This window comes from Rhinoderma darwinii, chromosome 3, assembly GCF_050947455.1.
Source record: "Rhinoderma darwinii isolate aRhiDar2 chromosome 3, aRhiDar2.hap1, whole genome shotgun sequence".
In the NCBI taxonomy this organism is placed as follows: Eukaryota; Metazoa; Chordata; class Amphibia; order Anura; family Rhinodermatidae; genus Rhinoderma; species Rhinoderma darwinii.
This window is the reverse complement of record NC_134689.1, coordinates 240728442-240753648: the sequence shown is the minus strand read 5'-3', so window position 1 is coordinate 240753648 and position 25207 is coordinate 240728442. Positions and strand designations below refer to the sequence as shown.

Below are 25207 nucleotides of genomic sequence, written 5' to 3'. Positions count from 1 at the left end.
TGGCACATTTTAACCCCTTTAGGACACAGCCTGTTTTGGCCTTGTGGACACAGATGATTTTTTTCAAATCTGACGTGTCCCTTTATGTGGTAATAACTCCAGAATGCTTTTACCTATCCAAGCGATTCTGAGATTGTTTTCTCGTGACATGTTGTACTTTGTTAGTGAAAAAATTTGGTCGATAAATTCAATATTTATTTGTGAAAAACGTCAAATTTTAGCAAAAATTTGCAAAAATTAGCATTTTTCTAAATTTAAATGTATTTGCTTGTGAAACACATAGTAATACCACATAAAATAGTTACTAGTTAACATCCCCCATATGTCTACTTTATGTTTGCATCATTTTTTTTCACGTACTTTTATTTTTCTAGGACGTTACGAGGCTTAGAACTTTAGCAGCGATTTCTCATATTTTCAATAAAATTTCAAAAGGCTATTTTTTCAGGGACCAGTTCAGTTCTGAAGTGGCTTTGAGGGCCTTCTATATTAGAAAGTCCCCATAAATCACCCCATTTTGAAAACTGTACCCCTCAAGGTATTCAAAACCACATTCAGAAAATATTTTAACCCTTTAGGCGTTTCACAGGAATTAAGGCAAAGTAGAGGTGAAATTTACGAATTTCATTTTTTTTGCCGAAATTAATTTGTAATAAAAAAAAATCTGTAACACAGAAGGTTTTACCAGAGAAACGCAACTCAATATTTATTGCCCAGATTCTGCAGATTTTAGAAATATCCCACATGTGGCCCTAGTGCGGTAATGGACTGACATACCGGCCTCAGAAGCAAAGGAGCACCTAGTGGATTTTGGGGCCTCCGTTTTTTAGGAATATATTTTAGGCACCATGTCAGGTTTGAGGAGGTCTTGTGGTACCTAAACAGTCGAAACCCCCCCAAAGTGACCCCATTTTGGAAACTACACCCCTCAAGGCATTTTTCTAGGGGTATAGTTAGCATATTGACCCCACAGTTTTTTTGCAGAATTTAGTGGAATTAGTCTGTGAAGATGAAAATCACCTATTTTTCTGTGGAAACATAGAATTTTTTCATTTTTACAAGGAATAAAGGAGAAAAAGCCACCCAGCATTTGTAAAGCAATTTCTCCCGATTACGGCAATACCCCATATGTGGTCATAAACTTATGTTTGGACCCACAGCAGGGCTCAGAAGGGAGGGAGCGCCTTTTGGATTTTGGAGCGCAGATTTTGCTGGATTGGTTTTCAGTGCCATGTCGGGTTTGCAACGCCCCGGAGGGACCAAAACAGTGGAAACCCCCCAAAAGTGACCCCATTTTGGAATCTACACCCCTCAAGGAATTTTTCTAGGGGTATAGTGAGCATTTTGGCCCCTCAGGATCTTTTTTAGAGCTAAGGTGACCAAAAAACAGCGATTTTGGCGCTTTAAATTCTTTATTTATTACAGCGTTCACCGTGCGCAATAAATTATGTTTTAATTTATTCTACCGGTCGGTACGATTATGGCGATACCATATGTGTATAGTTTTTTTTTTTTTTAAGTTTTGCAGCGTTTGCACAATAAAATTACGTTTCTATAAAATTTATTTTCTGGGACACGCTATTTTGAGCCGTAACGTTTTTATTTTTTCGTCAAAAAAGCTGTGGGAGGTCTTGTTTTTTGCGGGACGGGTTGTAGTTTTTATTGGTACCGTTTTGGGGTAAATGCGACTTTTTGATCACTTTTTATTCTCTATCTTGGGAGGGGTGGTGACCAAAAAATAGCGACGCTGACAGTTTTCCGTTTTATTTTGTTTGCGGCGTTCACCGTGCGGAAAAATTAACATTATAGTTTCATAGATTGGGTCGTTACGAACGCGGCGATACCAAATATGTGTACTTTTTTTTAACGTTTTCATTTTTTCCCTATAATAAATGACTTATTATAGGAAAACAAAACCTTTTATTTTTACACTTTTATAAAACATTTTTATTAACTTTTTTTTTTTTTACTTTTTACACTTTCTTTTTTTGACCTGCAGCTCTGATCGCTGCTAGAATACATTACACTACCTAGGTCCTGATCCTCATAGGCTGACATACATGGCAGACTTGGGGGCCGTTGTCTGGCCCCCGGGTGCCATCACAAGCATCAGAAGCCCCCACGATTGCATGGGGGCTGCTGATGCGCTACAAACCCGCTACATGCGGAGATCGCAATCGAGCCCCGCATGTAACGGGTTAATTGCCGAAATCAGCGGCGATGAGCCGCTGATCGGCAACACTGGAGAGTGTCAGCTGTCGGGGACAGCTGATCTCCAAGTTCCCGATGCACACTGTTGCCGACAGTGTGCATTGGGAACGGCACAGTGACTTTCTGTCACTCTGACAGGAAGCCTATCAGGACCAGCCAAAGGTTGGTCCTGATGGGCTTCCATCCATGGCAGACCCGGAAGCCATTGTTTGGCTACTGTTTGCCATACTAACTATCGGCAGACCCCGCGATTTCGGACGGGGGTCTGCCGATATGTTAGAAACCCCTAAAATTCGGCGATTGCACCCGATCGCCGAATTTAAGGGGTTAATGCGCCGAAATCAGCGGCAAAGGACCGCTGGCCGGCAAGAGGGGAGTGTCAGCTGTCGGCGACAGCCGACCTCCCGATTCCCGGTGCACACTGTCGCCGACAGTGTGCACCGGGATTAACTCAGTAACTGTGTCCTCGTGCGGGAAGTAACCTCCCGCAACGACGGGCAGTTACGTCCTGGTGCGGATAGGGGTTAAGGCATGCTGTGACTCTTGCTGTGAGGACAAGAATTAGAGAATTTGTATTTCAACGTGCACAATAATTTTGTTATCCTGGGAGATGAGGCTTGACTGAGCATTTGTTCTTATGGGGCTTGTGAAGGGATATAGCTGTTGGCTAACAGCTGTTTTGTGTATGGCTTGCTTAGAGAGGCTCTGTCACCACATTATAAGTGCTCTATCTCCTACATAATCTGATCAACGCTGTAATGTAGATAACAGTGGTTTTTATTTTGAAAAACTATAATTTTTGAGCAAGTTATGCACAATTTTAGATTTATGCTAATTAGTTTCCGAATAGAAAACTGGGCGTGTCTTTACCAACTGGGCATTGTACAGAGAAGTGTATGACTCTAACCAATCAGTGTCATAAACGTCTCATTGCTCCAGCCCATGGTTAGTGTGATTGTGCAGTGAAAGAAGCTGGGCTGGAACAATCGGGAGTGTATAATGCTGATTGGTCAGCGTCATACACTAGTCTGTAAAACACCCAGTTGGTAAAAAGTAAAAATACGCCCATTTGTCTATTAAGAAGCTAATTAGCATAAATCTAAAATTGTGCATAACTTGCTCAAAAATGATCGTTTTTCAAGATAAAAACCACTTCTCTACATTACAGCGCCGATCAGATTATAAGTGCCCCATCTCCTACATAATCTGGTGACAGAGCCTCTTTAAACACGTTTTTTTTGGGTTTAAACGGATTTTGCCCCTGGATGTCATCACGGCGCCAGTGGAGTGTTAAGGCGGAATTCACACGACAGGGATTCCCGGCCGGGTGCCGGCCGTTCATAAATCGGCCGGCACCCGGCTGCATTAGGAATAATAGACCCCTAATGGGGCTATTCACACGACCGATTTTTTGACGGCCGGGAAAACCGCCTGTCAAAAAATAGGACATGCTCTATTTTCAGCCAGGTGCCCGGCTCCCATAGAAGTCTATGGGGCCGGGTAATACACGGCCATCACCGGAATGTGTCCCGAGTGATGGCCAGGTCTACCGTCGCTCGCGCACTCTCTCTCCTCCTCCTCACAGTGCAGAGTGCATGTGAGGAGGAGGATCTTTTATTGCTCGCTGTAGGAGTTGGAATCTCCAATCCCCGGCTGGGGATTGGGGATTCCGCTACAGGAGAAGTGCGTGACTGCACTGTCCATATATGGACACAGCGAAGTCACGCACTTCTACAGCGGAATCCCCGACTCTATGGCCAGGGATTCCGCTACAGGAGAAGTGCGTGACTGCACTGTCCATATATGGACACAGCGAAGTCACGCACTTCTGAAGCGGAATTCCCGACCTGTGGCAGGGAATTCCTCTTCAGGAGAAGTCAGTGACTACACTGTCCATATATGGACATTGAAGTCAGTGACTTCTCCTGGAAGGGGGGGGGATGGGTGCAACCTACAGGGGACTGTGTGGCATCGCCTACAGGGGACTGTGTGGCATCGCCTACAGGGGACTGTGTGGCATCGCCTACAGGGGACTGTGTGGCATCGCCTACAGGGGACTGTGTGGCATCGCCTACAGGGGACTGTGTGGCATCGCCTACAGGGGACTGTGTGGCATCGCCTACAGGGGACTGTGTGGCATCGCCTACAGGGGACTGTGTGGCATCGCCTACAGGGGACTGTGTGGCATCGCCTGCAGGGGGCAGGCTGTGTGGCATCGCCTGCAGGGGGCAGGCTGTGTGGCATCGCCTGCAGGGGGCAGGCTGTGTGGCATCGCCTGCAGGGGGCAGGCTGTGTGGCATCGCCTGCAGGGGGCAGGCTGTGTGGCATCGCCTGCAGGGGGCAGGCTGTGTGGCATCGCCTGCAGGGGGCAGGCTGTGTGGCATCGCCTGCAGGGGGCAGGCTGTGTGGCATCGCCTGCAGGGGGCAGGCTGTGTGGCATCGCCTGCAGGGGGCAGGCTGTGTGGCATCGCCTGCAGGGGGCAGGCTGTGTGGCATCGCCTGCAGGGGGCAGGCTGTGTGGCATCGCCTGCAGGGGGCAGGCTGTGTGGCATCGCCTGCAGGGGGCAGGCTGTGTGGCATCGCCTGCAGGGGGCAGGCTGTGTGGCATCATCTACGAAGGGATAAATTCATCCGATTTTTAAAACGGACAGGGAAAAAAACGGATGCAAATCGGGTCCAAATCGGGTCCAAATCGGCCGGTAAAAACGGCAACTCGGCCCGGAACGGAATCTGAACGGATGCAAAACGGATGCAAACCGGCCGGGAAAAACGGCCGATTTTCCCAGCCGACACTCGGACCCTGTCGTGTGAATGAGGCCTTACTCTGGGGTAGGCGGGAAGAAACTTTAACCTCTTGTGGCTTCCTGTCCCTACAGGACCGGTTTAAGGGTCCATGGGGAGGCTGCTAGGTGGCCCTCGGAGTGGCAGCAGGGTCTTCAACAGGTTTGGGCTGTCTTTAAAAGCTCTGCCATACAGGTGGCATGGGCTGCATGTTCTCTTTTCATTGGTCCTCCTGCTTTCCCCCGGTGATTCCTTGTTGGCAGCTGCATTGTTAGATGGAGCAATCTGCTGTTTGCCTTGGTGTACGTATGATGCTCAGCGGGCTTTACTTCTGGTGCGAGAAGGTGGATGGTCTGTACTGCAAAACTAGAGGGAGGTTCAGGCGGCAAGACCTTCTACAAAGATCCTCCCGGTCATAGCAGCTATTTTAAATAATAAAATCTGAGCTGGAACTCTTCATAATCCGTTTCTGATAAGCAATCGAGTGTGCAATCCAGTATTGAAGTTCAGGACCCAGAAGATCTTCAGAGAAAGACGCTAAATGTATCCCATCTGTCTGGAAAATGTGGAGGCACTTCTTGAAGTATGAAGATTGTGGATGTCAGCAGCCCTGCACAATCAAATATGAGATGCTTGGAGTCTTCGATGCAAGGCAAAAAGGGTTTCCAGTCTGAGAATGTTACAAAGATGATTAACAACCACTTCTATTTTTTTTTTTTTTTTTTTTTTTTTCCTGAGCAGCCAATTTATTTCCCTAGGATTCATTTTGATCACAGAAAATTGGGTGATTCTTCCAAGGATGTATTGCATAAAACTTCATTACCGTTCAGGGATTCCTCCTAGTATAAGATAGTCTTGATGAAAGTGCAGAAGGCAGCCACAATGAGACCAAAAATGGTTTCTTCCTTTATAGCCAGATCTCTTCTCGAATGGTGAAACCTGCTGGAAAAAACATCTGGTTGGGAAAATACCCAGGGAACAGAACATATAATCTATTCAATTTAAGATTATTTCCAAACTAGGGCTGGGCTATTAATCAAAAGCGATGTTCAATGCAATTAATCGACATCTTGTGAATTTTGGATTTATCAATTATTTTTTCCCGGTTTAAACTGAATCTGCATCTTCAGGATGCAGATAGAGTTGCATCCAGTAGTAGAGCAGGGGACTGTAAGGTCCCAGCTCTACCATTCACTATGTATTGCTGGACGCAAGGCGGTTACGTCATCGCACCTGTCTGCAGGCCTTGCCGGCTGTGCCGCAGACCAGAGGAGCAGAAGAATCTCCTCCCACTCGTCATAGGAATGGGGTTAGGTGAATATGTATATTCTCATTATCAGGCGCTATTAGGAGGAGCGATGGGGGCATTATACAGCTATGGAGGACTTTATACTGTGTGTGGTGCGGCTATGGGGGCATTATACTGTGTGAGGGCAGCTTTAGGGGAATTATACTGCGTGGAAGTCAGTATAATGCCCCCATAACTATGTAGAGGTGGCTGTGGGGGCAGTTATGGGGCATTATACTGTGTGGTGGCAGCCAGCTGTGGGAAGCATTATACTGTGTGGGGGCAGCTATGGGGGCATTATACGGTGTGGAGGGCAAAAATAGGGGCATTATACTGTGGGGAGCACTATGGGGGCAATATTCTGAAGGGGCAGTGTCGGGGTATATTTTATATACAGCAGGCTCAGCGGATAAATATTAATTCAAAGGCGTAGCATGCAAATAGGGGGCGTGGTGTGCAATAAGGGGTGTGGCCTAAATCCGATTAAGGTTACATATTCAATTAATCGTGATTTAGGTCCTATTTTCCGAGCCCTGTTTTTTTTTTTTGCCCCCCTCGCAGCCAGAGCTAGGGCTCAAGGCACATTAAAGAGGCTCTGTCACCACATTATAAGTGCCCTAGCTCCTACATAAGAAGATTGGCGCTATAATGTAGGTGACAGCTGTGCTTTTTATTAGGAAAAACTATCTATTTTCACCACTTTATTAGCACTTTTAGCTTTATGCTAATGAGTTTCTCAATGGACAACTGGGCGTGTTTTACTATTGACAAAGTGGGCGTTGTACAGAAGATTGTATGACGCTGACCAATCGGCGTTCTACACTTCTCTCCATTCATTTAGTCAGCGCATAGGGATCCTTTTAGATCGCTATGTGCTGTCTTATACTGACACATTAACGATACTGAAGTGTTTAGACAGTGAATAGACTTCCACGGGATGTCTATTCACAATCTCTGCACTTCGTTACTCTGTCTGTGGTAGTTACAGCAGAGGAAGCGTGATCTCGTGAGATCACGCTGTAAATGACAGGGCTTAATTAGGTGCACAAAGATGGTGGACCTTGGGGCCTTCATTAGGCCCCCAGGCAGCCATAGCAACCATTGCGCCAAGCCCCCCCTGCGCAATTGCGTTGTGGGGGGTGCGATGAGCTGTTACCGCAGCATTTAACGAGTTAAATGAGTGGGATGTCGCTCGTTACTCTGAAGTGTCAGTAGTAACAAACAGCCGACACCGGCATCGTATGGGTAGGGGAAGGGGTTAAGGGAAGATTGGATTAAAGTAGGAAATTCATTCCCTTCCCTCCTTTTGGGGTAACTCCAACTCTCCTTCAGGCCCTAAGCAATTACATTGCAAGGGTTGGAGGCAGGCTGAAGCTCTCCTATCTGTGAAAGTATAGCAAAATAAATCCCTGGATCCTTGATAAAAGGAGGCTATTGTCTAAGGTTCTCACCCCATCCCCAGGATGAATCCTAACCAAAAGTCTGATTATAATTCTGACAAGTCAGACATTCTCCCTGGGGATCCTAAAAGTGAGGTCATTCCTTCTACACTAGAAGGTAACATAGGTAATAAATATAATTTTTTTCACTCGAGTCCAAAAAGATCTTTATCTGACAGGCCATGGCAGTCCATGGTCTTGTATCCAGGCTGTCTCATTCTTACTCCAGGCCCCTCCAACAGAATGTTCTTGTACTAGACTCCTTGGACTACAAGATCTGAAGAAACAAAAAGGTCCTTAACTTCATGAACAGTCAGGAAGAACCTACACAAGGGTCTTTTGTGGAATCCATCCCTTTATCAATGACCACAGATGCAAGTTATAGGTCTGCAAACAGATCTCGCTGGCAATCTGGAGGGCCTTCAAAGACAGCAGACCATCTGAGAGAAATTCATGTCTGAATTATCTCGGACAAAATTGCAATGGTGTAATTTCAGTGCAGACAATAAGGTACCAAAAAGAAAAACCGCTCTCCTGGCCCTGTCAAAATATATGCATACAGGGAGAAGAAAATATCAGGACCTGGACAGCGGTTCATTGCAAGGGTTCTCTAAACACGAGAAGGATTATTGATTGACATTTTTGATCAGTGAGTGTTCTGTGAGCAGCAGCATTCAAAACCATTGTGAATCAGAGCGGAAAACCTCTAATAGACATGCTTGCCTCAGGGAAAAATCATAAGGAAAGCTTTTTTTCTGTGAACAGTTGGGAAGGGGTGATGAAAGTGGATTCTCTAGCTCCTCCTTGGACTCTGCTCTATCCTACTCTCATCCCAAAGGTTTTATGGAAGCTCTTGACCAAGCCCAAAACTCTGATTGGACTACTAAACCAGTTATCTGTTAAGCCCCTTCTACCTCTACGTGTCAGTGAGGATTTGCTGTTGCAGGGTCCCATTAATTCAGACCTGGGCCATCTTCATCTTCTAGCTTGGATCCTGAAAGGAAGAGGCTAAAACAGCAAGTGCTCTCAGACAGGGTTTTTACTACCATTCAAACCTGTCATAAGGAAATAACCTCCAAAATGTATTAAAGTTTGGGGGAAAAAAAACATTTTCAGGCTGGTTTAGAGACAGGTCTTACACCTAGTACATTAAGGCAAAGTTCACACGTCGCGTATTCGACATGGATCTCACACTTTGCTTTGCAAAGGGTAAAATCTGCAATGAAAATCTGACGTGTTCACTCCGCCTGAAAGCTCAGATTTTCAGTTTTTGAGTTCTATCTATAATGTTGGAGAACCTCTCACCTCCCCATGCATGTGCAGCATGTAATGGGGAGGGCTGCACAAACTCTGGGGCGCTTTTAAATTTTTCCTCAGTTATTTAGATATTGGTTCCGTTATTTAAATATCGGGCGCCAAATATAACCCCCTGAACAGTCAACGGGGTGTGTACAGGCAAGGGGGCGTGCTACTATGTCTGTGACAGTCCAATCAGGTATGGACCGTGTAACATCAAAAGCGAGGAGAGTGTGCGCGCACACTCTCTCACTCTTCAGCTTTGAAGAGCAGTCTTCTGCCAAACTGGCAAGGGGTCGTATCTCTACACTCAATGCCCCAGAGTTTGCCCTGCCCATTACATTCTGCACAGGTTCTCTTTAAAGAAAGTGCTCTAGTTTATAGCAGCACAGACTGGCTGCAGGCAGGCTACTCAAAACTATGTTTTAGGAGACAGAGCGTCTTGCGGAGTCACCTAGGCTCCAGGCTCCAGTACGTGATCCAGTGCTCTAGAATCCCATTACATCCATCCGTACAGGAATTGGGTCGCACTGTCTCCTAAAGCATAGTTATGAGCAGCCGACAGCATGGACTGTGGCTGGTTTGTCCTGCTGTTTAGAGACCGAATCGGCTATAAGTTATTTGTAAATATTGTGCACGCTTCTGCTCTATAATAGGTTCTCTGTAGAATGGGAGGTACAATTTAAAGGGAAGGTGTCACGAAATTTTTTATTTGATATTGCTTTTAGTATGTGAAAAAAATAAAATGTTGTTTTTGTGTCTTGTTTTTTTTTTTTGTTTTTTTTCTTTTACTTCTCTATGGGGGGCTGCCTTTTTTTTTTTTTTCATCTCTGTCGCTTTAACAACACATACAGAGATGGAATACAGCACAGATCTCCATAGAGAATGTGAACAGGAGCCGTTCCATTCACTATAGCGTATGCTGTCTGTGTGAGAACGGAGCATGCGCCGCTCCCACACAGACCAAAAGGAAGGTCTTTGGTAGAGCGACATCCGGCGCCATTTTCATGTGGACCGGAAGCCACGGCTGGACAGTAAGATGACTACTTACGGTCGAGGCTTCCGGCCATATGTTCAAGGCAGCGCAGACGCAAGGACTATGTGCGGAGGCGGCAGGAGCAGGTAAGTTATGTATGTGATTGTGTGTGTGTATGTTCGTGTTAGACTGTCTGATTACCACTGTATCTAATCCTCCTACACTGCATACGCTCAGAAAATGGCAGCACACAGTGTAGGAGGTTTGAACATTCAACAACCTCCTTTCTCCTGCCACTAGCCAGGATAAAGGAGGGGGGATTGTGTGAGGACACTAGATCGAGTGTGTCTTTTCCAAATTTGCAGCATAAAGCAATGAGGTTGCTTTACCACATTGCCAATGCTGCAATTTTGGGAATTGCTCCCTCTAGTGACCAGCACATGGAAATGTTATAAATTAGAATCTAATTTATAATATTTCCTGACTTGTGAAAAAATTAAAACAATGTGTAATCCTTTTATATACTACCTGTTTAACTGAAAAAATAAATAAATACATTTCTAGTGACCCATTCCCTTTAAGTAGGAAGTTGCCTGAAATGTTCCCTTTTTTTTTTTTTTCCCCTTTAATGAGCCTGGTCTTTCCTACTTGACGCTACCAGGAGTAAATGTTAGGCTTTGTTTTTTATCTACATCAGGGTTCCGTTTCGGCACGCTGCCGGAGCTTCCCGTCAGAACATAACCCTGACTGAGACAAAAGTTAACCATAGGTTTCTGTTTGTATCACTATTGATTTCAATGGTGACTGATCGGGTGAAAATGGTTTCTGTTTGTCACTGTTGTGTAAGGGTCCTGTCATTTTGACGGAATTAGTAGAGTGGTCGACTATAGTATTTCCGTCCAAATGACAGAACCCTTGCACAACTGAGACAAACGGAAACCATTTCCACTGGATCCGTTGCCATTGAAATTAATCATGATACAAACTGATACCAATGGTTTCCATTTGATTCACTCGGTTCCGCTCTGATGGAATGCCAAAACAAAGCCTAAACTGGAAAATATATTCGGGTATGTTCACACGCAGTGACCAAAAACGCCTGAAAATACGGAGCGGTTTTCAGGCGAAAACAGAGCCTGATATTTAGACTGTTTTGTAGCACCTCACGTTTTTCGTGGCGTATTTTATGGATGTTATTGGAGCTGTTCAATGGAGTCAATTTGCAGGGTTTTTTTTGCGCTGTATTTTGACAGCAACGTGTAAAATTACACCTCGTGGGGTACAGAACACTGTAAAACCCATTGAAGGTAATGGGCAGATGTTTGTAGGTGTAATGGAGCCGGGTTTTTCAGGCGTAAAACGTCCGAATTACGTCTGGAAACACTGCGTGTGAACATACCCTCATGCAGATAACCGTGTATGTCCTCATAAAGAAATTGAGGAAGAAAGAAGCTTTCTTTAGCTTTGCTGTAAACCAGACACTCTAGCAAATTGGCTGTATTTGGTTCTTTCCTGAATTGAATAATCAGTCATGGATTAGGGGATTTGTATTCCTGTATAACTCTTGTAAATAGCCATTTTGTGTCTATACCGGTGTTCAAGCTTACATTTAAAGCTACAATAAAACCAATATTACCTGACCAATGTATTTGTAAGATTAGTGGGAAGATGGTGCCCTCTGCTGTTTAATGAAGGAACTAAAGTGAATGTGTTCCTAGAACTCCAACTGTACATTATATAGTGAACACTTGTAGGTGAAATACTAAACTAAAGTTGTATTTGCCAAATCTATTTCCTGGGAAGTGATTAAACTCACCATATGCTGTGCGTTCCGTGTTGCTGCTCCTTGTTGCACAGTGGTATAGAACAAAGTGCGTGCGTGCTAAAATCACAGCTACGATGTGGTAAGTGGAAGGAGCCACGGAACAGAAGTGGTCACGAAAATACTGGAGCTATAATGATGCAATAAAGCTTGAGTCCTGCAGATCAATTGAATAGTTTGGATATACCTTTGGAATCCTGCTTTCCGCCAGTGTCTTGCACAGTATGCATTGAGCTGCACGTTGCTGTAGTTCTGCCTGGTCTTTGAAGTAAAGGCTGTGGATGAACAGCAGCTGCTCCAGCCCAACCACCGGTGTGATGTCTTATAGAACAGGACATCCTTGGCATGTACCGTGTTATTGAGCTGCTTATATGTAGATGGAACCCTTTCTGATTACATAGGAGCAGAATGATTGTAGACTACTGCACATACCTATAGTCACTGTAATGAACAGCTCCAGGCCTTGTAGACACATGGGCTGTAACACTGCCCACCAACGGAGGAGAAGGAGATCTTATTACTGTTGCCTACTTATTTTTTATTTATAATAAGTCCTTTTCTACGACAAACCCCTTTTACTTCTGTAAAACCTGGCCATACACTCGACTTTCAATTGCTGAAAATGCCTATTAAGACAATATTCTGCCTGTGATCTGTGCCTTCTTTGTGACTCAAACCAGTGTGACAAGTGCCACCATCATAGTACAGGTACATAGGTACTGATTGCCAGACTCCTTCCAAATCAATGTGTCACGTAGGCCCCACCTACGGAGAAGTTAAATCTTAACATAACTGGATGAGATTTCTGAGTGTCCTACTCGGTTCACGTATAGATATTTCTTGATCAAACAATTGCTGCCCTGATACAAAACTTCTTGCTGAACTTAGGCTTCGTTCACATTTGCATTGGGGCTCCGTTCTTGGGTTACGTTGGACCTTCTAGTCAGGGGAACCCATGAATGGAACCCAAACACTTGCAAATGGTTTCCGTTTGTCAACTCAGGTTTCTGTTTTAACGGAATCAATCGAATCAGTCAATACACAACGTAAGCCTTACAGAACGGTGACAAACGGAAACCATTTGTAACGGATGCGTTATCATTGAAATCAATGGTAATGCAAACAAAGTTATGGGTTCCCCTGGTGGAAATGTCCGATGGAACCCCGACCCAGATGTGAACGAAGCCTAACACTAATGGTTTAGACAGCAATGTTAATTTTAGACCCCATGACCAGAAACATGCATGTATTTTTTTTTCCGAATTTGTGTTGCCATTTGCCAGCCATAGAATACAATGGGAGAAGTTGATTTGCTTGTTCTAAAATTTGCCAAAATTTAATGCCAGTCATGGAAATATAAATTTGCCCAGTGAATCCTAATGTCTGTCAAATGGTCAACATATTTGGAATATTTTTGAAATGCATATTTGGGTGAAAAATTCCCTAATCTCCACTCCTGGATTGTTCATTCTTTCAGTATATTGGTGCTAGTTCCACTTGTCTGTGCAATCTCAAATATTTTCAATTTAGCAAATGAAGCTGGATATGGTGGACAATAGAGTTTCTAACAACATTGATGGTTTCATCTCAAAGCATATGCACATAATGGAGACTCTAATAAAACCAAATGGGTCTTTGAAGCCAAGCACTCCCCAACAGTATCGCAAACCTGAAAAGCACAGAAGTCAGTCTTCAGTGTGTGTAACGTTCAGATTTGATACCTGTTCAAGCTATGCTTTAATGGCCGGTTACTTGAGTTCCAGATACTAAAATAAAATAGGTCCCCTACATTTTCTTCAATAAAAGGTTTATTGTTCATTCCACAGATCTGTTGACCGTAAAGCCTTCAAGTGGTGTCTGTGGGTTTTTAATGGACATCTGAAGTAATTTTTACCTTTTTGCATTTCATGATTTTAACACAGGCCAAGACTAATGGTTTAGGAGCAATTTATACATACCACACATCCACAGTAAGGGTATGTTCACACGCTAAACTAAAATTGGCTGTAAAATTACGGAGCAGTTTTCAAGGGAAAAGCATCAAGCGTTTTTTGATGCGTTTTTACGAATGTTTTTGGAGCGGTTTTTCTATTGAGACCATGAAAAATTGCTCCAAAAACTACTCAAGAAGTGACATGCGCTTCTTTTTACGGGGCATTTTTTTTCATGCCGTTTTTTTTTCAGACTGGCGTGTAAAATAACAAAAAACAAAAAAAATGCCCCAGCCGAACGAAACGCAGTTTTTTTTGTTTGTTTTTTTCCAATTCCAAATGGGCCGATGTTTGGAGGCATTCAGCTTGCCGTTTTTCAAGGTGTTTATGCCTCAAAAAATAGCTGAAAATTAGCAGTGTGAACATACCTTAACCCCTTCGCGCTCAGGTCAGTACTATTACGTCGCGCTAAGTACATCGTTCGCGCTCAGGTCAGTAATAGTACTGACCTGAGTAAACACGGCGCCATCTTTCCCCGGCGCGTGTCTGAGCTGTGATACCTGCTGTTTCCGACAGCAGGCTATCGCAGCTTAGTCTGCAGGGACCGATCGTGGAGGTCCCCGCCGATTAACCCCTTAGAAGCTGCGTTCAATATCGATCGCGGCTTCTTAGGGGTTAAGCTGCCATCGCCGGCCTGCTACACGATAGCGGGCCGCGATGGCTACTATGGCAACCAGAATCCTAACAATGGACTCTGGCTACGCCATCGACGGAAGCCTAGTGGGTCCCGACAAAGTCAGGACCCACTATGCTTGCTGTCAGCGAACAGCTGACAGCTCTAATACACTGCACTACGTATGTAGTGCAGTGTATTGGAATAGGGATCAGAGCCTCCTGCCCTCATGTCCCCTAGTGGGACAAAGTAATATAAAATGTGAAAAAGTAAAAAAAAGTTGTGTGAAAATAAAAGATTTAAAAGTAAAAATCCCCCTTTTTCCCTTAACAGTTCTTTATTATTAATAAAAATATATAAATAAACTATACATAATTTGTATCGCCGCGTCCGTAACGGCCTGAACTACAAAACGTTGTCGTTATTTATCCCGCGCAGTGAACGCCGTAAAAGAAAATAATAATAAACCGTACTACAATCACAATTGTTTGGTCACTTCATCTCCCAAAAAATGGAATAAAAAGAGATCAAAAAGTCGCATGTACCGAAAAATGGTACTGATGGAAACTACAGTTCGTTACGCAAAAAATAAGTCCTCGCACGGCTTTATTGATGAAAAAATAAAACAGTTCTGGCTCTTAGAATAAGGTAACAGAAAGTGAATGATTTTTTACAACAAGTATTTTATTGTGTAAATGCCATAAGACATAAAATAAAACTATAAACATCTGGTATCGCCCCGCAGAATAAAGTGAATGTCATTTATAGCGCATGGTGCACGCTGTAAAAAAAATAGAATAAAAAACAATAGTAGAATTGCTGTTTTTTAGTCACCGCGCCACCTAAAATTAGAATAAAAACTGATCAAAAAGCCGCATGCACCCTAAGAAAACTACAATGGATTCCTCAAGGTCTCTAGTTTCCAAAAAGGGGTCACTTTTGGGGGGTTTCCACTGTTTTAGCACCACAAGACCTCTTCAAACCGGACATGGTGCCTAATAAATTAAATGAATTAAATGTCACCTCTACTTTGCTCTAAATTCCTGTGAAACACCTAAAGGGTTAATAAACTTTCTAAATGCTGTTGTGAATACTTTGAGGGGTCTAGTTTCTGAAATGGGGTGTTTGATAAGGGTGTCTAATATATGGGCCCCTCAAAGAAACTTCAGAACTGAGCTGGAAATTAAAAAATAAAATATAAATTAGGCAATACTTTGCTTCTTACATTATACTCATAAGCCGCGCCCACCCCGAGATGACCCCAGTTTTGACCGTTTGTATAAACGGAAACCCCTATTAGACCGTTTCAGTGCCCGGTTTTCCCAGCATTCACCCCCGAGAAGTGTATTTCTATAGATGAATCCCTGGTACATTTTAAAGGGAGGCTTCAATTCCGCCAGTACCTGCCGGGTAGGAGGGCAAGGTATGGCGTGAAGATGTATAAGCTGTGCGAGAGTGCATCAGGGTATACCTACAAATTTAGGATATATAAAGGGAAGGACACCAGTATTCAGCCCCCAGGATGCCCCCCCCCCCCTTACTGGGAGTTAATACAAAAATTGTGTGGGATTTGGTGCACCCACTGCTGGACCAGGGTTACCACCTCTACCTGGATAATTTTTATACCAGCGTCCCACTCTTCAACTGCCTCGCTTCCAGAAGTCCTGCGGCATGTGGCACTGCTAGAAGTAATCTGAGAGGCCTCCCTAAGACTGTGCAGGGCAAAGCTCAGAAGGGGTGAGAGCAGGGCACAATCTAGCAGCAACATATTGTGTGTCAAGTACAAGACCAGGGAGATGCCACACCAGTACCCATGTACCTGTACGAGGTACCAGTACAGGGACTCCCAAACCAGACTGCATCCTGGACTACAATAGGTACATGGGACGGGTGGACTTGTCAGATCAAGTCCTGAAGCCTTACAGTACTTCTGTAAGCGGGTCCACAGGCATCGTACCAGGGCAACACTTTTTAGGAGAAGTTCCCCAAACTGGCAAGAAGGGAAAAAGTCAAAAGAGGTGCAGAGTCTGCTATAAGAGGGGGATAAGGAAGGACACAATATATCAATGTGACGCGTGTCCCAAAAAACCAGAGCTCTGTATGAAAGTGTTTTAAAATTTATCATCTATCCCTTTTATTTTTAATTTACCCCAGTTTTATTCGCTCTGATCCACTTCGCACAGCTTACCCCTCCTCATCTTTCCCCTCTGAGCCCTGCTGTGTGCCCAGGCAGCTAACGGCCACATGTAGGGTATTGCCGTACCCAGGAGAACCAACATTACAGTTTATGAGGTGTATATCTCTGGTGGCGCATGCTGGGCACAATATTTCGGACACTGAATTGGCATATATGTATAGAAAATTGCAAATTTCACTCTGCACCAACTGCTGCACATTATCTTTTACACAATACCTGTGGGGTCAAAATGCTCACTACACCTCTAGATGAATGCCTTAAGGGGTGTAGATTTTAAAACGGGGTCACTTCTTGGGGGTTTCAACTGTACTGGTACCTTAGGGGCTTCCGCGTACAAGACTTGGCACCAGAAAAGCTCCAGTAGGCCAAATGGTGGGCCTTTCCTTCTGAGCCCTGCCGTGTGCCCAGGCAGCTAATAACAGCCACATGTAGGGTATTGCCGTACCCGGGAGAGCCCACTTTACAGTTTATGGGGTGTATGTCTCCGGTGGCACAATATATCGGACACTGACATGGCATATATATATAGAAAATTGCAAATCTCACTCTGCACCAACTGCTGCACATTATCTTTTACACAATACCTGTGGGGTCAAAATGCTCACTACACCTCTAGATGAATTCCTTAAGGGGTGTCGTTTTTAAAACGGGGTCACTTCTCGGGGGTTTCAACTGTACTGATACCTCAGGGGCTTCTGCACACATGACTTAGCACCAGAAAATTCCCAGTAGGCCACATGGTGGTCCTTTCATTCTGAGCCCTCCCATGGGCCCAAACGGCAGTTTATCACCACAAATAGGGTATTTCCACACTCGGGACAAATTGGGCAACAAAATGCGGTATTTTATTCCTTGTGAAAATAAGAAATTTTGAGCCAAAACTACCTCTTATTGGAAAAAATAAAAAAATTTTTTTAATTCCCAGCCCAATTCAAATAAATTCTGTGAAAAAACTGTGGGGTCTAAATGGTCACAACACCCATAAATAAATTCCTTGAGGGGTTTTATTTCCAAAATGGGGTGTCTTCTGGTGGGTTTCCATTGCTTTGATACCTCTGGGGCTCTGCAAATGCAACATGGCACCTGAAAACCAATCCAACAAAATCTGGGCTCCAAAGAACACATAGCGCTCCTTTCCTTCTGAGGCCTCCCATGGGCCCAAACGGCAGTTTATCACCACAAATGGGGTATTGCCGCACTCAGGAAAAATTGGGCAACAAAATGGGGCATTTTGTTCCCTGTGAAAATAAGAAATTCTGATCAAAAATGACATCTTATTGGAAAAATTGTCATTCTTTTAATTTCACAGCCCAATTCAAATACGTGCTGTGAAAAAACTACGGGGTCAAAATGGTAACAATAACCATAAATGAATTCCTTGAGGGGTGCAGTTTCCAAAATGGAGTCAGTTTTGTGGGATTCCTACTGTCTTGGCACCTCAACACCTCTCCAAACCTGGCATGCTGCCTAAAATATATGCTGCTAAAAAAGAAGCCCCAAAATGCACTAGGTGCTTCTTTGCTTCTGGGGCTTGTGTTTTAGTCCACGAGCGCACTAGAGCCACGTGGGACGTTTCTAAAAACTGCAGAATCTGGACAATACATATTTAGTAGTGTTTGGCTAAGTTCACACGGAGTATTTTGGGGGAGGAATATCTGCCTCAAAGCTCCAAACGGAATTTTGAGGCAGATATTCCTCCCCCAAAATACTCCGTGTGAATAGCAATTATCGCGCCGTTTTTCGCCCGCGGCCATTGAGCGCCGCGGGCATAAAACACGCTTTCTCCTGCCTCCCATTGAAGTCAATGGGAGGTCGGACGCGGAAGCGCCCGAAGATAGGGCATGTCGCTTCTTTTTCCCGCGAGGCAGTTTTACTGCTCGCGGGAAAAAGACGCCGACTCCTCCCATTGAAATCAATGGGAGGCGTTCTCGGGCCGTTTCTGCCGAGTTTTGCGACGCGGTTTCCGCGTCAAAAAACTCGGCAAAAGACCCCGTGTGAACATAGCCTTTCTCTGGTAAAACCTTCTGTGTTACAGAAAAAAAATAGAATAAAATTGAAATTCAGCAAGAAAACTGAAATTTGCAAATTTCACCTCCACTTTGCTTTAATTCCTGTGAAATGCCTGAAGGGTTAAAAAACTTTCTAAATGCTGTTTTGAATACTTTGAGGGGTCTAGTTTTTAAAATGGGGTGTTTTATGTGGTTTTCTAATACATAGGCCTCAAAGCCTCTTCAGAACTGAACAGGTACCTTAAAAAAAGGCTTTTGAAATTTTCTTAAAAATATGAGAAATTGCTGTTCATGTTCTAAGCCTTGTAACGTCCAATAAAAATAAAATAATGCTCTGAAAACTATGCAGATCTAAAGTAGACATATGGGAAATGTGAACTAGTAACTATTTTGGCTGGTATAACCATTTGTTTTACAAGCACATGCATTTAAATTCGGAAAAATGCTATTTTTTTCACATTTTTCTCTAAATTTTGCAATTTATCACAAATAAACACTGAATATATCGACCAAATTTTACCACTAACATAAAGCCCAATGTCTCACGAGAAAACAATCTCAGAATCGTTTGGATAGGTTTAAGCATGCCGACGTTATTACCACATAAAGTGAAATATGTCAGATTTGAAAAATGGGCTCTGAGCCTTAAGGCCAAAACTAGGCTGCGTCCTTAAGGGGTTAAGGCCACATTCACATGGCAGTATTTAGCATCAGTATTTGTAATTCAAAAACTAAGTGCATCCAAAACTGCGAAGAGTAACAGACATCTCCTCGCAGTGTGATCAGACTTTTATTCTCCCCATCAAGTTGCCTACGGCACTCTTCTGTAATGTGCCATTTGCTGTCGGGAATCTACGTACGTCAGCCTGTTTGCAGAGACCAATGCCAGAGGATCACAGTGTCATCACAACCACGGTGTGCTCTTTGCCAATTAGGGGCGGTTTGTAAGCGCTTCTACTGGGAGAGATGGAACATGTTGCAGTGTGTGACTGCATATAGCTACATGCAAGTGCAGGGTGCAAAACTGCTTTTGTTTAGCCCTGCCTTAGCGGCATGTACACGACCGTAATTTTCATCCGTAATTACGGGTGAAATTATGGACCTATTTATATTTGCAACGGACACCTTTCCATATGTTTACGGCGATGTGTATCTGTAGCCGTCTGATTCTATTATGGTCATTTGCATGAGGCCTTGAAGGGGTTTTCCGAGATATCAAATTCTTGATAGTCTGACTTTCTTTTTAGCTATAAATACACTCCCCTAAATACCTTTTTTTGAATTTTTCTGTTTCTTTCTGTGCTGTAAACATTCTCTCTTTACATTCCGCACTCTGTTTACATGCCTCCTATGACAGCCGGGAGCAAGGCCTGTCATACACTCTATGAGCGCAACCAGGCGTGCTCAGACGTTGGAGAAAGAGTATCCGGTCCACCTCTTCTCGTACGTTGAGAAGGCCGGAAAACGGATTATGGACGGGCTAGCGCCGGAAGTAAAGATTTTGCTGCTGAAGACTCATCACGTAACCGGCACTGGAATTGGGTGTTATAAAAATAATGTAATTTGTAATAGTTGCGTTTTTGTTTTCATTTTCTATGTGCAGCGTAATAGAAATGCGTTAATTGGTTCCGGAAAACCCCTCTTAAAGGGGTTATCCGGGGACCAAAAATTTGCTTTGCGTTCATATTTTTATGTAAAAAGTTGTCACTTACTAATGTACTTTCATTTAAAATGTGGCACTAAATGGTGTTCAAACACGGTGAATTGTTCCCGAAAGTCCTGGAGCTTTTCTAATATTGATGACACGGGCCCACGTGACTGAGGGCTTGCTTCCTGTTCTGTTCATTTCGGTGTGTTATCAATGACATGACAGCAAGGAGCTGTCACATTGCCTATTGCTCGGTACTCCAGCACTGCTCCCGCCATTTGGTTAATGACCTCATGGGATTCCTATAGCTGGAGTCCCCGAGCAGCGCATCAGCTATTGCTCTGCCTGGGGACTCCCATACTGCTGCCGACTTCACTGTCCCTGTATGGACAGTGACGTCGGCTGTAGTACGGGAGTCCCCAGGCAGAGCATCAGCTGATGCTCAGCTTGGGAACTCCAGTGATCGGAGACCCCTAAAGTCACTGACCAAATGTGGGTGTGGGGAGAAGGGCTGGAATCCCGAGAAAAGTGCTAGCTGATTCTCTGCTCGGGGACAGGCAATGTGACAGCCCCTTGCTGTCATGCCTTTGATGACACGAACAGCACAGGAAGCAGGCCCTTAGTCACGTGGGGCCGTGTTGCTCCCCCGGATAACCTTTTTAACACGTGTTTCTTAGTTCAAAGCGGGTTTAACCTTGTAGCTCCGGAGTTTAAGGCCCCATGCACACTAACTTTTGCAGCTGCGATTCACCTACAAATCTGCGGGTGAATTGTGCCCCCATTCATTTCAATGGGCCCATGCACACGACCGTGGTTTCCACGGTCCTTGCATTGCCCGGGAGCCTGGACCGCAAAAGATAGGCTGTGTTAATACGGATGTGACGTGTTAATACGGACACATTTTGCGGTCCAGGCTTGTTGAAATAAATGCACATGGCAAAGTGCACGGCCCGTGATTTGCGGGCGGGCGCAGCTGACACTGCGCGGCCATCTGAGTCGCAAATCGCGGTCCGAGCACACTGCTACGGTTGTGTGCAGGAGTCCTAACTTTACTTTAAATTTACCTGACGTTCCAACCAGTGTTTCCCCTGAAGGTATGTAGTGAAGGCTTTGTTTGCTCCAATTGTTTAAATTATAATATTGCTCTCCAATACACTGATGCAATTTTAATGAATGTAATGCCTTGGTGTCTGCAAAGCATTATTCATATCTTTCTTTATAAGATCTTTAAAGCGCATGTATCCTATAGAGTATTGGAGATGTACTTAAATTGATTGTTCACAGTATTGATTCAGAAGAATCGCCCAGGTCCTATGGCTTCTGAAACATTTTGCGCCTCAACATCTAAATTTAACATCGAAGTTGCAAATAGCGTTCCTCGTGTTGAGGAATATGGTGCACGCTGCATTCATATTGCCTTCTAATAATTAATATGCCCCATTTTCTGTAGTTTTAATTCATCAATCTTTTCTTTCAGCCTTGGGCCTTTCCAGCTCGCGAGTTCCTGAGGAGAAAGCTTATTGGAAAAGAAGTCTGCTTCACTGTAGATCACAAGATTAATGAGGAAAGATACTATGGGACTGTATATTTGGGCAAAGGTATGTTCTCTACGGTTTATGGTTAGAATTCAAACATTTAGTATGGTGGAATTTTGCAATTCTTTTTTTTTTTGTGTTTTCTGTTTTCTTAAAGGTGTTGTACAGGATGAGGAAAGCATGGCTCCTTTCTTCCAAAAACAATACCACACTTGTCGACCGATTTTTGTTTTGTTTGCAGCTTGGCTCGATTCATTTCAATAGAGCTGAACTGCGATACCAGGCTTAACCCATCGACAAGTGGGCCCCTTTTAACATTCTTCTAAGGGTCTCATTCTGTAGAAATTTCTTAAATTTGTCTTTTTAAAAAACATGTGTTTTGGCTCTGACCACTTGCACAAAGTTATCACTTGTTTTTTTTCCATGGTTTGCTAAGAAAATACTATGTGGTGGTCTCTCAACTGGAAATGCAAGGTTTTTAGAGGATCAGTCACTTATAGGATATTTATGACACGCTGTTTTTCATACATTCTATCCTACCTGTGTGCTTGTGAAATCATGAATTTAAAGAAGCATTCTCCTAAATTTTTTTTATTCTCCGGCCCGTTGGAAAGGCACATTATGTAAATTGTGGTGAAGGTAACTTACTTACAGGTGGCTGTGTTTGAGTTATCCACTCCCTTCTGATCCCCAGCTGTCATGTGACCACCAATAGCCAAAGGTAGAGAGTTACCACAGTACTGAACTGCCAAAACGGTGCACACCTCTTTAGAACCCGGTCCACGGTCCTAAATAACAGGCAAAAAATGGACAAGGAGACAGCACTTCCAAAAATCTAAACACCCATCTAATCCCATGGGTTATTAAAGGCTGTTAGATTTTTGGAAGTGCTGTCTCCTTGTCCATTTTTTGCGTGACCACCAATAGGACTCGCCAACTGCCCCAGCGTCTCGTGTGGACTGGAAGTCCGTTTCTCCATTCATTCCTATAAGGGCCTGTTCACATCAGCATAGGCCTTCCGTTCATGGGTTCCATTTGACCTTTCCGTCGGAGGAACTGATGAACGGAAAGCCAAACGGAAACCATAGCTTCAATGGTAAGGTTTCTGTTTTTTAGTGGAAACCATAGCGTAGTCTACTGAGCTATTTCCGCTAAAAAACGGAAACCTTCTGAAACTGAGACCAACTGCAACGGAAGCTTTACCATTGAAATCAATGGTAATGCAAACGGAAGCTAAGGTTTCCATTTGGCTTTCCGTTCATCAGTTCCTCCGGCGGAATGGTCGAACAGAACCCATGAGCGGAAGCGTCTACGCTGATGTGAACAAGCCCTTATGGGAATGAATGGAGAAACTGACTTCCTGTCCACACGAGATACTGTGGCAGTTGGAGAGCCCTATTTCTGGTCACATGACACCGCTGTGGACCAGAAAGGAGTGTAACTCTCAAATACAGCCATCGGTAAGATTACCTTCACCACCATTTACATAATGGGCCAGAGCATAAAAATTTATGTGAGCGCTCTTTAATTGTTTAATTCGGGGGGGGGGGGGGGGGGGGTGTCGTTCTTTTTTTTTTTTTCTGATTTACTTTTCAACTTTGCATTCATAATTCGCTTTTGTTACAGCTATTAACTTAATCTGCTGTTCTTAGATACATCAGGTGAGAACATTGCAGAATCTCTACTTGCGGAAGGACTAGCCTCTCGACGGGAAGGCGCAAGAGCCACAACGTAAGTGCATTTTGTGGGTCTACGTATTCAACTGTTCTTTGTTTACTATATAATGGAAAGTATAGGTCCGCCCCAATAAAAAACACAGCTTTAATTGTAATGCATGTTTCGTAGTAGACATCCTACAGCCTCTACTGCAAGAACGTTGAAACATTGCTTGGTTCTTGACTCCACACTATCTAGTTTAATGGTTTTTGTATTTTTTCAAAACTTAGTGTTTGTTGCCTAGCCGAATATATTTTGAAGGTCTCTGAAATGAGGCAGTAGGAACAGGAGTGCGTTGGAGGAATAGACAAAGATTAACGTATATAATACAGTACCTCCCATCTGATTCCAGTTTTGTTAACTTCTGTGATTCATCAAATGTTTAACAATTCTATCAATCCTAAAACCAATTTTAAGTGAATGACTAAATTTGAGAGAGAAGACTGGCTCCATGTAATTTGATGTAGGAAAAATATTCGAGTAAGTATGTCACCAGGACAGACCTCTTATAATCTGGTGACAGAGCCTCTTTAAAGTGCCCTATCTCCTACATAATTTGATCGGCGCTGTAATGTAGATAATGTAATGTAGCTTTTTATTTTGAAAAACAATCATTTTTGAGCAAGTTATGAGCTAGTTTAGATTTATGCTAATGAGTTTCTCAATGGACAACTGGGCGTGTTTTTACTTTTTACCAACTGGGTGCTGTACAGAGGAGTGTATGACGCTGACTAATCAGTGTCCTGCACTTCTCATTGTTCCAGCCCAGCTTCTTTCATTGCACAATCACACTGTGCTGTGGATCATGCTGGGCTGGAACAATGAAGTGTATGACGCTGATTGGTTACTGATTGGTCAGCCTCATACACTCCTGTACAACACCCAGTTGGTAAAAAGTAAAAACACGCCCAGTTGTCCATTGAGAAACTCATTAGTAGAGATGAGCGAACCGGGACAACTGAACCCGGTTTTGGACCGAACATCGGGAAAAGTTCGGTTCGCAACTAATCCGAACTTCACCGGGTTTGGCCGAACCCGTTTTGACCGAACACGGTCAAAAATATTATACAAATCGGCAGCCACTTGTCTCTATCAATCACTGATCGAGAAAAGAGGCTGCTGATTAAAAAGAAAATAAAAAGCATTTCATACGTACCCGGTCGTCTTGGTGACGAGTCCCTCTTCTTCCTCCAATCCGACCTTCTTTTCTGACGTGGCAGCCTGTGATTGGGTGCAGAGGCCGCGGCAGCCTGTGATTGGCTGCAGCGGTCACATGGACTGTAACGTCATCCAGGAATGTCAGGCCGGATGTCGAGAGGGACACGTCACCAAGGCAACGGCCAGGAGACCGGACTGGAGGAAGCAGAAAGTTCTCGGTAAGTATGAACGTCTTTTTTTTTTTTACAGGTTACTCTATATTCTGATCGGAATTCACTGTCCAGAGTGCTGAAACCGCTACTGCCGATCAGTTAACTCTTTCAGCACCCTGGACAGTGACTATTTACTGACGTCGCCTAGCAACGCTGCCGTAATGACGGGTGCACACGTAGCCACCCGTCATTACGGGGCCTCATGCACACGACTGTAAAAACACCCGTTATTACGGGTCGTAATTACGACCCAAAATAGCGGGCCCTTAGACTTCTGTTAGCCACGGCTACCTTCCCATTTTTCTCACGGGAAGG

General features: G+C 44.0%; 1 protein-coding gene across 2 annotated transcripts in view; it reads left to right on the top strand.

Annotated features, from left to right (window-relative positions):
* The window catches only part of SND1 (staphylococcal nuclease and tudor domain containing 1), a 684058-nt gene that overhangs the window by 24804 nt on the left and 634047 nt on the right, over nt 1-25207 (top strand). For both annotated transcript variants that reach the window (XM_075857566.1, XM_075857565.1), the window contains exons 3-4: nt 21749-21869; nt 23459-23537. In XM_075857566.1, the coding sequence (XP_075713681.1) occupies nt 21749-21869; nt 23459-23537 (200 nt within the window). The remainder of the gene's footprint in view (nt 1-21748; nt 21870-23458; nt 23538-25207) is intronic.